This window comes from Myxine glutinosa, chromosome 4, assembly GCF_964187855.1.
Source record: "Myxine glutinosa chromosome 4, kmMyxGlut1.1, whole genome shotgun sequence".
In the NCBI taxonomy this organism is placed as follows: Eukaryota; Metazoa; Chordata; class Myxini; order Myxiniformes; family Myxinidae; genus Myxine; species Myxine glutinosa.
The window spans coordinates 83,892,274-83,905,274 of NC_136264.1; the positions used below are offsets into that span (position 1 = coordinate 83,892,274).

The 13,001-nt window shown below is 39.8% G+C and overlaps 1 protein-coding gene across 1 annotated transcript in view; it reads left to right on the top strand.

Moving 5' to 3' along the window:
• Positions 1 to 11,349, top strand: part of LOC137414124 (uncharacterized) — a 51,361-nt gene extending 40,012 nt beyond the window's left edge. The window contains exon 5 of the mRNA XM_068099606.2: positions 9,361 to 11,349. Coding sequence (XP_067955707.1) covers positions 9,361 to 10,205 — 845 coding nt within the window. The 3' untranslated portion in view covers positions 10,206 to 11,349. The remainder of the gene's footprint in view (positions 1 to 9,360) is intronic.
• Positions 11,350 to 13,001: the final 1,652 nt, after the last annotated feature.

The following is a 13,001-nucleotide window of genomic DNA, read 5'->3' on the forward strand; positions in this document are numbered from 1 at the left end:
CGGTTATTCATGTTTGTCCAGTAATCTAATTTGTTGAGGCCAATCGTCATTTGGGATTTGTCGCAATGAAGGCCTAATCATTGTCTGAGGTATCGGTCAGCACTGGTACCCTTGATCTTGGTTTACCCTATTAACTTGTCTTCCTTTTGGTATACGGACATCCTCTTTTCCAATGTCCCATCCGTCCACACTTGAAACACCGGTTTCTGTCGTTGCCTGGGCTGTGCACCTGTGCACTTGTATTGCTGGGCTGCATCTCTACATCCCTGAGTTGCCACTGCAATCTCTCGTTATCTCCTGAAACACGAAAAAATTCTCTGTACCGTCCTTTTTGGGGAGACAACTGGAAATCAGATGGGACAACTGTCACTTTCATTCCTAATTTCGAGGGCAGTTGTGCATTTGTCTCCTCCACTGTATCCTGTATCCTTTTTATTTTAAGTTCGAGATCCGTTATCCGTTCTTGCTGTTCCCGTTGTCTGGATTCACCATCCCAAAGATGGAATGCAAGCCAGTCTACCGTTAGATTCTGTCTCTTCCTGGCTTTCAATCTTTGTTCCAATCTTTCCAATCGACTTCGCTCAAATGTACCATCTCTTGGAAACTCCTCATCATGTCCCTTTGTCCACAAATACCAATTCTCGACCTGCCTTATAGCTTCGGCACCATAACGGTCGTACATATGATGTGTACAAGTACCTTTTTGTGGAATTTCTGGTTGTCCTTGTGTATTCTTGCAGGCTCCATTTCCCATTCTGCCTTTTATCAAAGTAGCGTTGGATGTGTTGTAGCTTGTTCCAGGTTCCTCTAAAGCTTCACTCCTACCTCCAGGAAGGATCTCTCCACCTGTTCACACGGTGATTTCCAGAGAATCTCCCTCAGCTGTGGCTTTTGCACAATCCAATCTCACAGATCAGTATTTGCAGATGAGCCGGAGGGTCAGTATGAAATGGGTGAATCCTCAGGTGTCCGCTCTGTTGACGGGGAAATCACACAATGGTAACCGCACATATATATCTGTATGTAAACTCACCACCTTGCTCAATTTTCCCAGGTTGTCTCCACATTGATAATATCTCGCAAAGATATCAAAGCTTCTTTCTTGAGACCGCATTTTCATCAATCAAACAATCAATATATTCAATTCAATTTATTCAGTTCAATTTATTCAGTTAAATTTATTCAATTAAATTCAATCAATTAGATTTAATCAATCAACAATTCAATCAATTATTCAATTTCAATTAATTCATCAATATTCATCAATAAATCAAATTAATCATTTTGGATGACTCCTTGCATAAGCCCTTTCCCCAATGATGTCAGGACAGGTCCATCCATTGACTGAGATCGAATTTCATCGGTCGTCACCTCGGGTTCGTACCTCATGTCAATTGATGAATCACCGTCCTGTCCTAGGGTCATATCTGACATATTTCCCCATTTTGCCTGGTCTCCACAAATTTTCTTTGCAACCACTAAAGGCAACTCATCCTTCATTCGTGAGACAGCCAAAATGGATGGCAGATATTAAAGTTCATTGGGAAAAATATCTCATCATTTTTTTTTTTTTTTTTTTTTTAATAGTACCCAAATCTCTTGGCAATATAAATTTCGTAAAACTCCTGAAATAAGACTGTAAAATTCCTTCAATCATGCTAAATTTTGAAACTCCATCGCTTGTAACACCCAATTTATCCCATAGGGCTTGAAAGTTCTTTCCCAAGTTCATGCCATCATTCTGCATTTGAACCCTATGATATCATTCATAATAATCATCATGATTTTATAGTCATGGTCATATCATAATCATCTATTTAAAACGAACATTTCCTTTATCACCACAGCTATGTGGTATAATCAACAATAGAATAAAACTGTACATAGCAACAGGCTACCTCATGGCCACTTAGTATACCTATTGACAATAAGTCATAACAATATCGAATAATCATTGAACAATTCAAAAATCGCTTCCACTGCTCCAGCCGCAGCATTCGTCATTTTGTCTGCTCGTCCGCATGACCAAAACGAAATAAAGGGAGCTCAACCATTACACAGCGCTTTTAATGGCGCATGCCATAGGACCTCAACGCAATTTCGACTCGGCCAGAAAACGAGCAAATTTTGCAGGATGTTAACTGGAATTAGTCGTGAAAATATATCCAAAATACACAAAAAATACACACCCACAAAAATAAACAACAAACCCAAACAAACCCAAGGTCGACCCTCTTACACAGTAAATTACATCATTTCAGCATCGCATTGATTGCTGAAATATTCCAGGGTTTATACACACCTTAAAAGAGGTATGCGTGGTGTTGCCCCCTCCCACGTTTATTCCAGGGTTTATACACACCTTAAAAGAGGTATGCGTGGTGTTGCCCCCTCCCACTTTTAATTCCTCATTAAATTCCTCATTAAATTCCTCATTAAATTACTTATTAAATTACTTATTAAATTACTCATTAAATTACTCATTAAATTCCTTATTAAATTACGTATTAAATTACTCATTAAATTACTCATTAAATTCCTTATTAAATTACTCATTAAAAATTACTCATTAAATTACTCATTAAATTACTCATTAAATTACTTATTAAATTGCTCATTAAATTACTTATTAAATTACTCATTAAGTTACTCATTAAATTACTCATTAACTTAACTTACATAGTTTCAGCATTGTATTGATTGCTGAAATATTCCAGGGTTTATACACACCTTAAAAGAGGTATGCGTGGTGTTGCCCCCTCCCACGTTTATTCCAGGGTTTATACACACCTTAAAAGAGGTATGCGTGGTGTTGCCCCCTCCCACTTTTAATTACTCATTACATCGTTTCCATTAAAAAAACATCGCTTCTACTGCTCCAGCCGCAGCATTTGTCACTTTGTTTGCTCATCCGCATGACCAAAACGAAATAAAGGGAGCTCAACCATTACACAGCGCTTTTAATGGCGCATGCCATAGAAACTCAACGCAATTTCGACTCGGCCAGCAAACGAGCAAATTTTTGCAGGATGTTAACTGGAATTAGTCGTGAAAATATATCCAAAATACACAAGAAATACACACCCACACAAATAAACAACATTTATTCCGTTCAACAGAACAAACATTTCCTATATCATGACATGCATGTCTTCAAAATTATATGACCAAGAGAAAAAGTAAAACTAATTAACACTGCGGGCAGTGATGATCCGGGGACCATACCGCTCCATCCTGATTGGACGAGTGCGTGCTAGAGTCGTTAACAACGACAGTCCAGATCCGATTGTTCAAAATTTCAACTCAATCGATCGAAAAATGAACGCAGGGATGCATTTTAAAGGTGCAGTGGCACTAACTGAGTTGCCACGAATATGGCCACGAAATTGCCAATATGGCCATCACAAAATATTTTCCTTAATCAATTGGCTCATAGCATAACCAATCTGCAAGTATTTCATCCGAAGATGTATCTCTGAGGACTTTTAATTAAATAAGTCATTTATAAATCAACGAGTTAATTTATTAAATGATTAATCAATAAATCAAAATTTTCCTTGACAGCCACATCACTTGGTCAGTGTCATGTCCAAATATCAGCTTCCTTACTCAAAAGGTGCCTGAGTTAATGTAATGTAATTACTGTAATAAGATTACTGCAATTACTGTAATGATTACTGTAATTACTGTAATTACCGGAACTGTAATTACTGTAATTACCTCAGGTAATTACTGTAATGTAATTACTGTAATGTAATACGAAATGTAATTAATTAAATAAGTACTTCCTTAATCGCTAATAATTAAATAACTCGTGAATTTTTATCCGATTTACTTAACATTTGAGTGTCCCCAAAACGTTGGAGCAAAACGTTGCAACAACGAAAGTGAAACGTTGTAGTGACGTTGTGGAAACGTCAGCAAAACCCAACATTTAAATGTTCCCAAAACGTTGGAGCAAAACGTTGCAACAACGAAAGTGAAACGTTGTGGCGACGTTGTGGAAACGTCAGCAAAACCCAACATTTAAATGTTCCCAAAACGTTGGAGCAAAACGTTGCAACAACGAAAGTGAAACGTTGTGGCGACGTTGTGGAAACGTCAGCAAAACCCAACATTTAAATGTTCCCAAAACGTTGGAGCAAAACGTTGCAACAACGAAAGTGAAACGTTGTGGCGACGTTGTGGAAACGTCAGCAAAACACAACATTTGAATGTTCCCAAAACGTTGGAGCAAAACGTTGCAACAACGAAAGTGAAACGTTGTAGCGACGTTGTGGAAACGTCAGCAAAACATAACATTTGAGTGTCCCCAAAACGTTGGAGCAAAACGTTGCAACAACGAAAGTGAAACGTTGTAGCGACGTTGTGGAAACGTCAGCAAAACATAACATTTGAATGTTCCCAAAACGTTGGAGCAAAACGTTGCAACAACGAAAGTGAAACGTTGTAGCGACGTTGTGGAAACGTTAGCAAAACACAACATTTGAATGTTCCCAAAACGTTGGAGCAAAACGTTGCAACAACGAAAGTGAAACGTTGTGGCGACGTTGTGGAAACGTCAGCAAAACCCAACATTTAAATGTTCCCAAAACGTTGGAGCAAAACGTTGCAACAACGAAAGTGAAACGTTGTGGCGACGTTGTGGAAACGTCAGCAAAACACAACATTTGAATGTTCCCAAAACGTTGGAGCAAAACGTTGCAACAACGAAAGTGAAACGTTGTAGCGACGTTGTGGAAACGTCAGCAAAACATAACATTTGAATGTTCCCAAAACGTTGGAGCAAAACGTTGCAACAACGAAAGTGAAACGTTGTAGCGACGTTGTGGAAACGTTAGCAAAACACAACATTTGAATGTTCCCAAAACGTTGGAGCAAAACGTTGCAACAACGAAAGTGAAACGTTGTAGCGACGTTGTGGAAACGTTAGCACAACCCAACATTTGAATGTTCCCAATTTATCCCATTAAAATCCCATTAAATCCCATTAAAATCCCATTAAAATCCTATTAAAATCCCATTAAAATCTTATTAAAATCCCATTAAAATCTTCAGACAAAACACTAGCAATATTATTCCTAGGAATAAAATTACCAGGACCATTATCAAACATTTATCAAAATATTAGGACCATCATCAAACCAATGAATGACTCAATCCTTTAATGACTACATCCAAACCCAGACATTTTGAGTTCCGTAACTTTAATACTTCAAATTTTCCATTCCTTCCCTTCCTGATCCTTAGATGTAGGGATGGGTTCTTTTTAGGATCATGTTGCATCGAGCATTATTTTCCAAAACAGTGTGAACATTAAACCACACCATTACCTCTGACATCCCACCATTTACACCAGCTTTTCCATGATGTCGCGATATGACCCCATAATCCCACAAAACTCTTCGTTGCTTTGACATCCAATATGAAAATTCTCATTTAACCCGTTCAAAGAACGTCCATTTCGCTAAATCGAACCAACCACAACCTTCGCCATTAATATCTATTGTAAGCGTGCCGAATCAGTAAGCATCACCCCTCCTATGAGCCTCGACCAGAGGGTGGTTGTTACTCACAAACACTCGTCGCTAGCTGTTCCATTGTCTGCCGATTCCCACTCTGCTGCCGATTTCCACTGAGCCATCAGAGTGGAATTTGGAATTTTTTTATTTCTCTGAGCTCATGAAAGTGGTGACAATGGGTGGTCTGCCATTGCTTTCCACAAAAGTATCTTTCACCTTTCAATAAAATATTTGTACCAACCAAATCTGCGAGTATGGGGCGCAGAGAAAATACACAAAAAGCAACAGCCCTGGCTTTGCTTCCTGGAAGCTTCCTGCAAAACGCTTTGCTTCTCGCAAAACGTCCGCCTATGGGAACTAGAGGGAGGGGAGGGAGAAGGAGCGGGAGCAAGAGACAGGGTGCCGGAATGGACATGAGGGACAATGAGGGACAGTGAGGGAGTGTTGGTATGCAATTTTCATCCAATCGCCATCTTTCACAATAATTCTGGACCGGCATGAGGTGGGGTATTCTGTCATGAATTTATTTGTTGATCGAACGAGTTTTAGACATGGCGGGAAAACTGAAAAAAAAAAATTCTCTCCTCCACCCTCGTTTTTTTTTTTTTTTTTTTTTTTTTTTTTTTTTACTTTGGACCCACGGCTTTCGTCCTACACAATTCCGTTTAATTTGTCTAAATCCGACCAGTCGTTCCAAAGATATAAGCCGTTTTGTCGCAATACCATAAATTGGAATGAGGTAAAATATATATATATAAATATAATTCCATTTCCCGGCTCCCTGTCGCACGCCGAGCAAGTCGAGTGCTTTGAACAAGTGCAAAAAAAAAAACTACTTTACACGTGTACGGGTGTGTAAACGAGTGTACCGGCCTTACACGTCTTGGAAGCAAATGGTCGCATGGTGCACGCATGCTCCGTTTGCTCCCAGGTCACAGTAAGGCCCTTAATGACCAGCGCCGACCTGGTGCATTTTATTTAGACAGCGCAAAAAATACGTATTTACAGAAATCATTTAGAAAAACACGAATAATAGGTACAATCGTTTATCGAAGTACCATTCGTGACTTCATATCATCTATATCGCGGCATCGGTGCGCAAGGAACCCCCAGGACCACCTCCTCCCCCATGTATGTACAAAACTATTTCCAAGTTCGTAAATCATATTGGACAAAAACAAGCCACACTCACCTTTTAAAGACTTGTTTGTACAATTGATGTCAGCGGTGCCTCCAAATTGTAGGGGAAGTAGTGGGGGAGACTCAAGACTCCAATGACCGGACACAGGTTTTACAAAAGGTCTGGTTTATTAACTGGTTATTCATTTCATTCCAATTACCAAATAATACCGCTTAATTCAATGGACCAGGTTAACTCTTTTTGCATGGTCCTTCTCGTTCGGCCGATGTTCCTCCGCCACTCCCGTCGGGCAGAGGGTCTGATGATGAGTCCTCTTCCGTTCCGTCGGTCAGAGCTTCTGCTCACAAGTCTGCTTGGCTCAACGTTTGCTCTCGTTTATATGGACAAACTGGACTTAATCCCCTGTCCGCTGAACGTTAATCCTTTCTCCGCTAATGCCCCGAGGTCATGCATGCACCAAGTCCTGGCATCAGCTCGCTCCCCTCCTGCTGTGAGTTCCGTTTACCAAACGATAGGGGGGTGCTCCAGCCAGGGGCTGTGACCAGGTGGACAAGAGATTACCATGTTCGGGCACATTCCTGACACTCATTTACGAACTCGTCTTTCACAGAGTTTGCAGGTAAAATGTATCTGCTTCGTTACCAGTGTTAATTAATAAGTTACCAGTGCCAATTAATAAGTTACACTGAGTTACACTTCCACACTATCAATTTTAAATTTACATACAGTTAACATCACAAAATTCCAAATGCATTGCAATTACTGTGTGCATGAAGCTTGTGTACCTCATGTTGGAGCAAGACTCCATGATAATAGATCTGTACACGAGGAAGAAGATCTGACGAGAGTTACAGAGTATAGTTGAGACATCGTTATTAAAAATCAAAGCAGGTGAAACGAGAACGGCACTCGGTCGAACGCATACCTTCGCCAGGCTGAACAGTTTACGTTTTGTATCCCGCTGATAGGCCGGATCTGTATCCGGACCTCAAAGTTTGAATCGGCTTGTTCTTGGCACTTAACGAACTCATGTACCAAGTTTTATCATAACTTGTCCACAACGTTTTGAACCATCATGCTACAAATTGTTTTGGCCCTATCTCTGAAAGGTGAAGAATCACTTAAAAAATTCTTGTATCTGGATTCCGATCTTCACTAAAATCGAATCGATTCATCCTTGTGACACACCCAATCTGTCCACCCAGTTTTGTCTGAATACGTCCATAACTTTTTGAGATATCATGCTATAAATTGTTTTTGACCCAATCTCTCAATGGTGAAGAATCGCTTTAAAAATATTGTATCCAGATCTTCACCAAAATCGAATCAATTCATCTTTGTCACACATCCAACCTGTCCACCAAATTTTGTCCGAAGCAGTCCACAACTTTTTTGAGATATCCTGTTCACAGACCGACAGACAGACAAACAGACAGGGGTGAAAGCATAACCTCAATCTACACTCCGTAGCGGAAGTAATAAAATTCTCGATAGTTCTCACTCCATATTACACTTATAAAAGTACAGTTCCATCATTTACAAACACCAGGTCCTACATTCTTTCCATTGTACTGACCTGGAGGTTCAGGCTTTCTTGTCATGTCGGTTGCCTTATTCTGGTGGGATTCAAACACTGTTGACTGGATATTCAATGCTGTATTCTCCCCAACTTTGACAAAAGGAAGCAAGTGACATACCTGAGAAAAACGAGTTAAGAAGCCCAATCACATCAAAGAAGCAAGTACCAGCACATGAATGATTTACAATAACAAAAGGAAGCAAGTGCCAGCACATGAATGATTTACAATAACAAAAGGAAGCAAGTACCAGCACATGAATGATTTACAATAAGAAAAGGAAGTACCAGCACATGAATGATTTACAATGACAAAAGGGAGCAAGTGCCAGCACATGAATGATTTACAATAACAAAAGGGAGCAAGTGCCAGCACATGAATGATTTACAATAACAAAAGGGAGCAAGTGCCAGCACATGAATGATTTACAATAAGAAAAGGAAGTACCAGCACATGAATGATTTACAATGACAAAAGGGAGCAAGTGCCAGCACATGAATGATTTACAATAACAAAAGGGAGCAAGTGCCAGCACATGAATGATTTACAATAACAAAGGAAACAAGTAGCTAAACATGTGTTCGTAACTTACTTCCTTTTGTCAAAGTTGGGCAGTATTGGTCACATGTGAAGGACTCCAAAACTTGTGTGTATATTGAAAACGACTGTCATTGCCTGCATACTATCCCCACAAATTATTATCTGCTGTGATTGGGGTCCATACCGTTACGTCGGTTGACAGGAAAGATCATGCGACCAGAAACTGATCATGCGACCATGCCAACCTGATCATGCGAAAAGATCATGCGACCAGCAAGGACTCGAGATGTATTTTCAGGCTTGATATCTAATTGAGAAAGTCGGAATAAATTTCTCATATCATGAAATGGCTAAATTGGAAGACACAAACAGGCTTGCATTCAAACTTTTAACTCGATGTGCAAAATGAAATAAATATATATTTATGTTTTTAACTTTTAAAATTACGATCTATTGTAGTACTTCCCTCAATTTTATTGTTGATTTTAATTCCGATACGAACTTCTTTCTGAATAAAAAATAAGGTTAAAAGAAAGTGATATAACATGTGGATGAGAATGTGACTTCATGATTCCCCCAGAAATTAATCGAGGATTGAGGTTGAAGCACGTTCTTGAGTGGAAACCTGGTGGCTGCGAAGAAGTGCTTGAGATGGATGATGAGAAGCTGGCTGAAAACACAAATGCCCACCTGCTGACATCTGAGTACAGCCACTCTGATGGCTTTGTAGACATGGACTTTAGCTTCAGTTCCAGTACCTCTCATTGCCATGTCTGTTCGATCTGCCACGTGGCATTTGCAACAGAAGACCGCTTAGTGACTCATGAAATGACACACCTGGGGGAGAATCCTTACAAGTGCAATGTGTGTTCAAAGGTTTTTAACAACCGCAAGGACCTGGAACAGCATCAACTTGTTCATACAGGCGAGAAACCTTATTGCTGCACAGACTGTGGCAAAGCCTTCCGGCAGAAGAGCTCGCTCGTGTCTCACTACTGGAATCACAAGGATAAAAGACCCTACACTTGTCCAGACTGTGGAAAAGGCTTCATTGCTAAATCACAGTTTGAGCAGCATGTCCGTGCACACAAGGGTGAAAAGCTTCACGCTTGTGAGATCTGTGGCAAAGACTTCGGCAAAAAATCTGGTTTGAAGCAACATCGCCTGGTACACACCGGGGAAAGACCATTCAGCTGCACCGATTGTGGCAGATCCTTTCGGCAAAAGGGAGCACTTATGGTTCACATTAGAACGCACACTGGAGAAAAGCCTTTTGACTGTACAATTTGCAGAAAAGCTTTCAGGAAGAAAGATCATCTAGAAAAGCATCTTCATGTTCATGGGGAGACAGCCATTCGGTTATATGAAGCAGTGGGATCGGCTTCTCGATCCACCAATGCAGGCCCTTTAGGGCCTGATATTTAGGCTCCAGCTCATTGACATATGGACCTTGATTGTGTTTTTTGTTTTTTAAAATGCGTATATATTTTTTCAGTGGTCAGCTCATGTTGAGCACTTTTTTCTTCTCTTTTTTTTAATACAAAGTCTAGGCTCATGGAGGAGTTCGAACATAGAATGGATCAGGACATAATAGAACAAAAGGAGAAGAAGCAGGAGAGGGTGGAAACATATCAACAGCAGTGTTGACAGACAAAATAGAGGGAGACCTTGGAGAAATAAGGGATGTGGGGAAGAATGAAGGGTAGGAAAGTAGGCACAGGGTGGACAAGATGGATACAAAAAACAAACTCTCAGGAAGTAAAAACTGGAACTTTGGAAAGAGGTGGGTCTGGGGAGCAGTATTGGAAGTAGAAAAGATAATGGTTTTGGATGGGGGATGATCTAAGATGGTGGTGAACAGCTGTCTTGAAGACCTGGAGGGAAGAACGAAATTGAAGAGAATGTATAAGTTGGTTCCACAGGTGGAGGAACCCTTGGGTAGGGGGACCGAACACAGAAAGACCAGAGCGTGCAAGATCAGAAAGGAGGCAGTAGAAGACAGAGACCACCGGACCTGTCTGTGATGTGAAAGTGATAGGCCCATAGACTCACTTTGACCAAAAGGCTCTTTTGTTCGATAGCCGATATTGAAGAAGATTATTATTCTGCTGACCACCCTCCCACTCTGGTGTTATTTTTGATAATGTAGGATTTGAACTCTGTTGTACGATTCCATGATAAATGTAGTCATTGAGATGCAGAACCCTTTCCATACATGCACTTATGAACCAAGTATGAGGATTATTGATCATTGAAAGTCTGGGAAAACACTTACAATGCTCATCACCATCTATATAGATAAATCTTTACACATTCCTCGTTCAAGAAGTCACAAACTGAAAGTTAGTTGAGCAGCAGGTTTGCACATGCAGTGGCGCAAATTTCTTGAAAAGCATAGAATTTATTTAATCTCTGTGAGATGGTTTTATCTCATTTATGGGTTGCAGCCCCAGAAATAAATCTTTCTCACGAAGCCTCTAAATAAGAAATTGATCTTTCTCAATAAGATGTATACCGTATTTTCACGCAAATAACCCTTTGGTTATACATTAAAAAAAAATGTTCCAAAAATTCCAACTGCGGGCTGTACTCGTGTGCGGGTTATACGGTAAAGTATGTAATCACAGGGGGCCAGGTTACTGTAAATTATCAAGGAGATGCAAAAAGAGGCATTTTTTTGCAAGTTTAATTATAATAATGTCTATAATTACAGTTCTTTCGTATATTTTACATACACATGTATATCTAATTCCAAAGCTACCATATTTAAGGTACCAATAAATTGTCTTACATAAAACCGACAAAGTGCACATAATGCATGGGAGTTTGGAGGAGTGTATGTCCAAGCATTACAGAGTGCTACGGGGGTGGCAGGGCAGGGGGAATTACAGGAAGGGCGTGTTTCAAGTGTCGTTACATAACGCTAAATCAATCGATGACAACTTCGTTCCACATATTCTTTATTTAAAGATGCAAGTATTTGGTGGTACACGTATTCTCATTTCATTAATGATAAAAGCAAATCGCTCTGTTTAAACGTAGTCTTCCCATGGAACGGGTGACTGAAGAAAAGGTGATGCCACTTCCCTGAGAAGACGTTATATTTTGTATATTCATAATCCTTTAAATTGTACGATTTTATTCAAATATGTTTTTATATCGCCAAGATCTGTACGATATAAAATAATAATGAAATGTAAGTTGCAAAAGTTCAACATTAATATTGTTTGTGCAATTTTGATGACTATTTCATCATTGCTATTTGCACGAACACTTAAATCTCATTTACAAATTTGAACGACACTCAGTGGAGAGCATGCCTGGTGAACAGTTTACGTTTTGTATCTCAGAGTAGACCATAAAATCACAATACAGAATCACATTTGATCAAAATCAATCACAGGAATCACCAGTCAGGCCCTGATCTACCCCTCGTTTTTGGCCATATCACTCAATGGTGAAGAATCACTTAAAAATTCTACCAGCCGGATCCGAATCCAGATCTTTACCAAAATCTAATCATTTCGTCCTTGTCACATACGCTGCATCTCTGCCAAATTTTGTCCGAATCCGTCCACAACGTTTTGAGATATTTTGTTCACAAACGGACAGACAGGGGTGAAAACATAACCTCCATCCACCTTTGGTGGCAGAGGTAATGAAGGCAATTGAACATATTTACAAACGATTACATCACTCTACATTACTCCGAGGGATTCGAGGGATTGGTCCAATGACGTCATTAAAATGATTCTGACTGCTGCCCAGTGTTGTTGATGGTACACTGTGCCACCTTTACTTTTTCAAATATAGTTTGTAGTAACTGGAAAAAACAGCAGGACAAATAGCATCCCAGGTTTAAGGTATGAAATAGGGGGAGGGGTTTCTTGCCAAGCGCAAGGTAATATTTTAGGGTGTTGTCTGTTGAAGCATTACGGACTATTACTTGGGGATAGGAGGCCATCAGATTTGGGTAAAAAATGTGTTACATAATTTTGAATGGCCCTTGACAACAAAGCCGTGCCGGCTGCTAAAAATATGGAGATCACATATCTTTTCGATCACAAAATTTCCAAGAGCACTTTTTTCTCCAGGTGCAAGGTATATAAAGGGGTGGCTTATTTGCGTGAAAATGCGGTTCCTTTTCTAACATATGCTTCCCCCTTAACCTCAAAAAAATAGGTCTTAATTGATACTTAGGTCTTAATGGATATTGCAGGT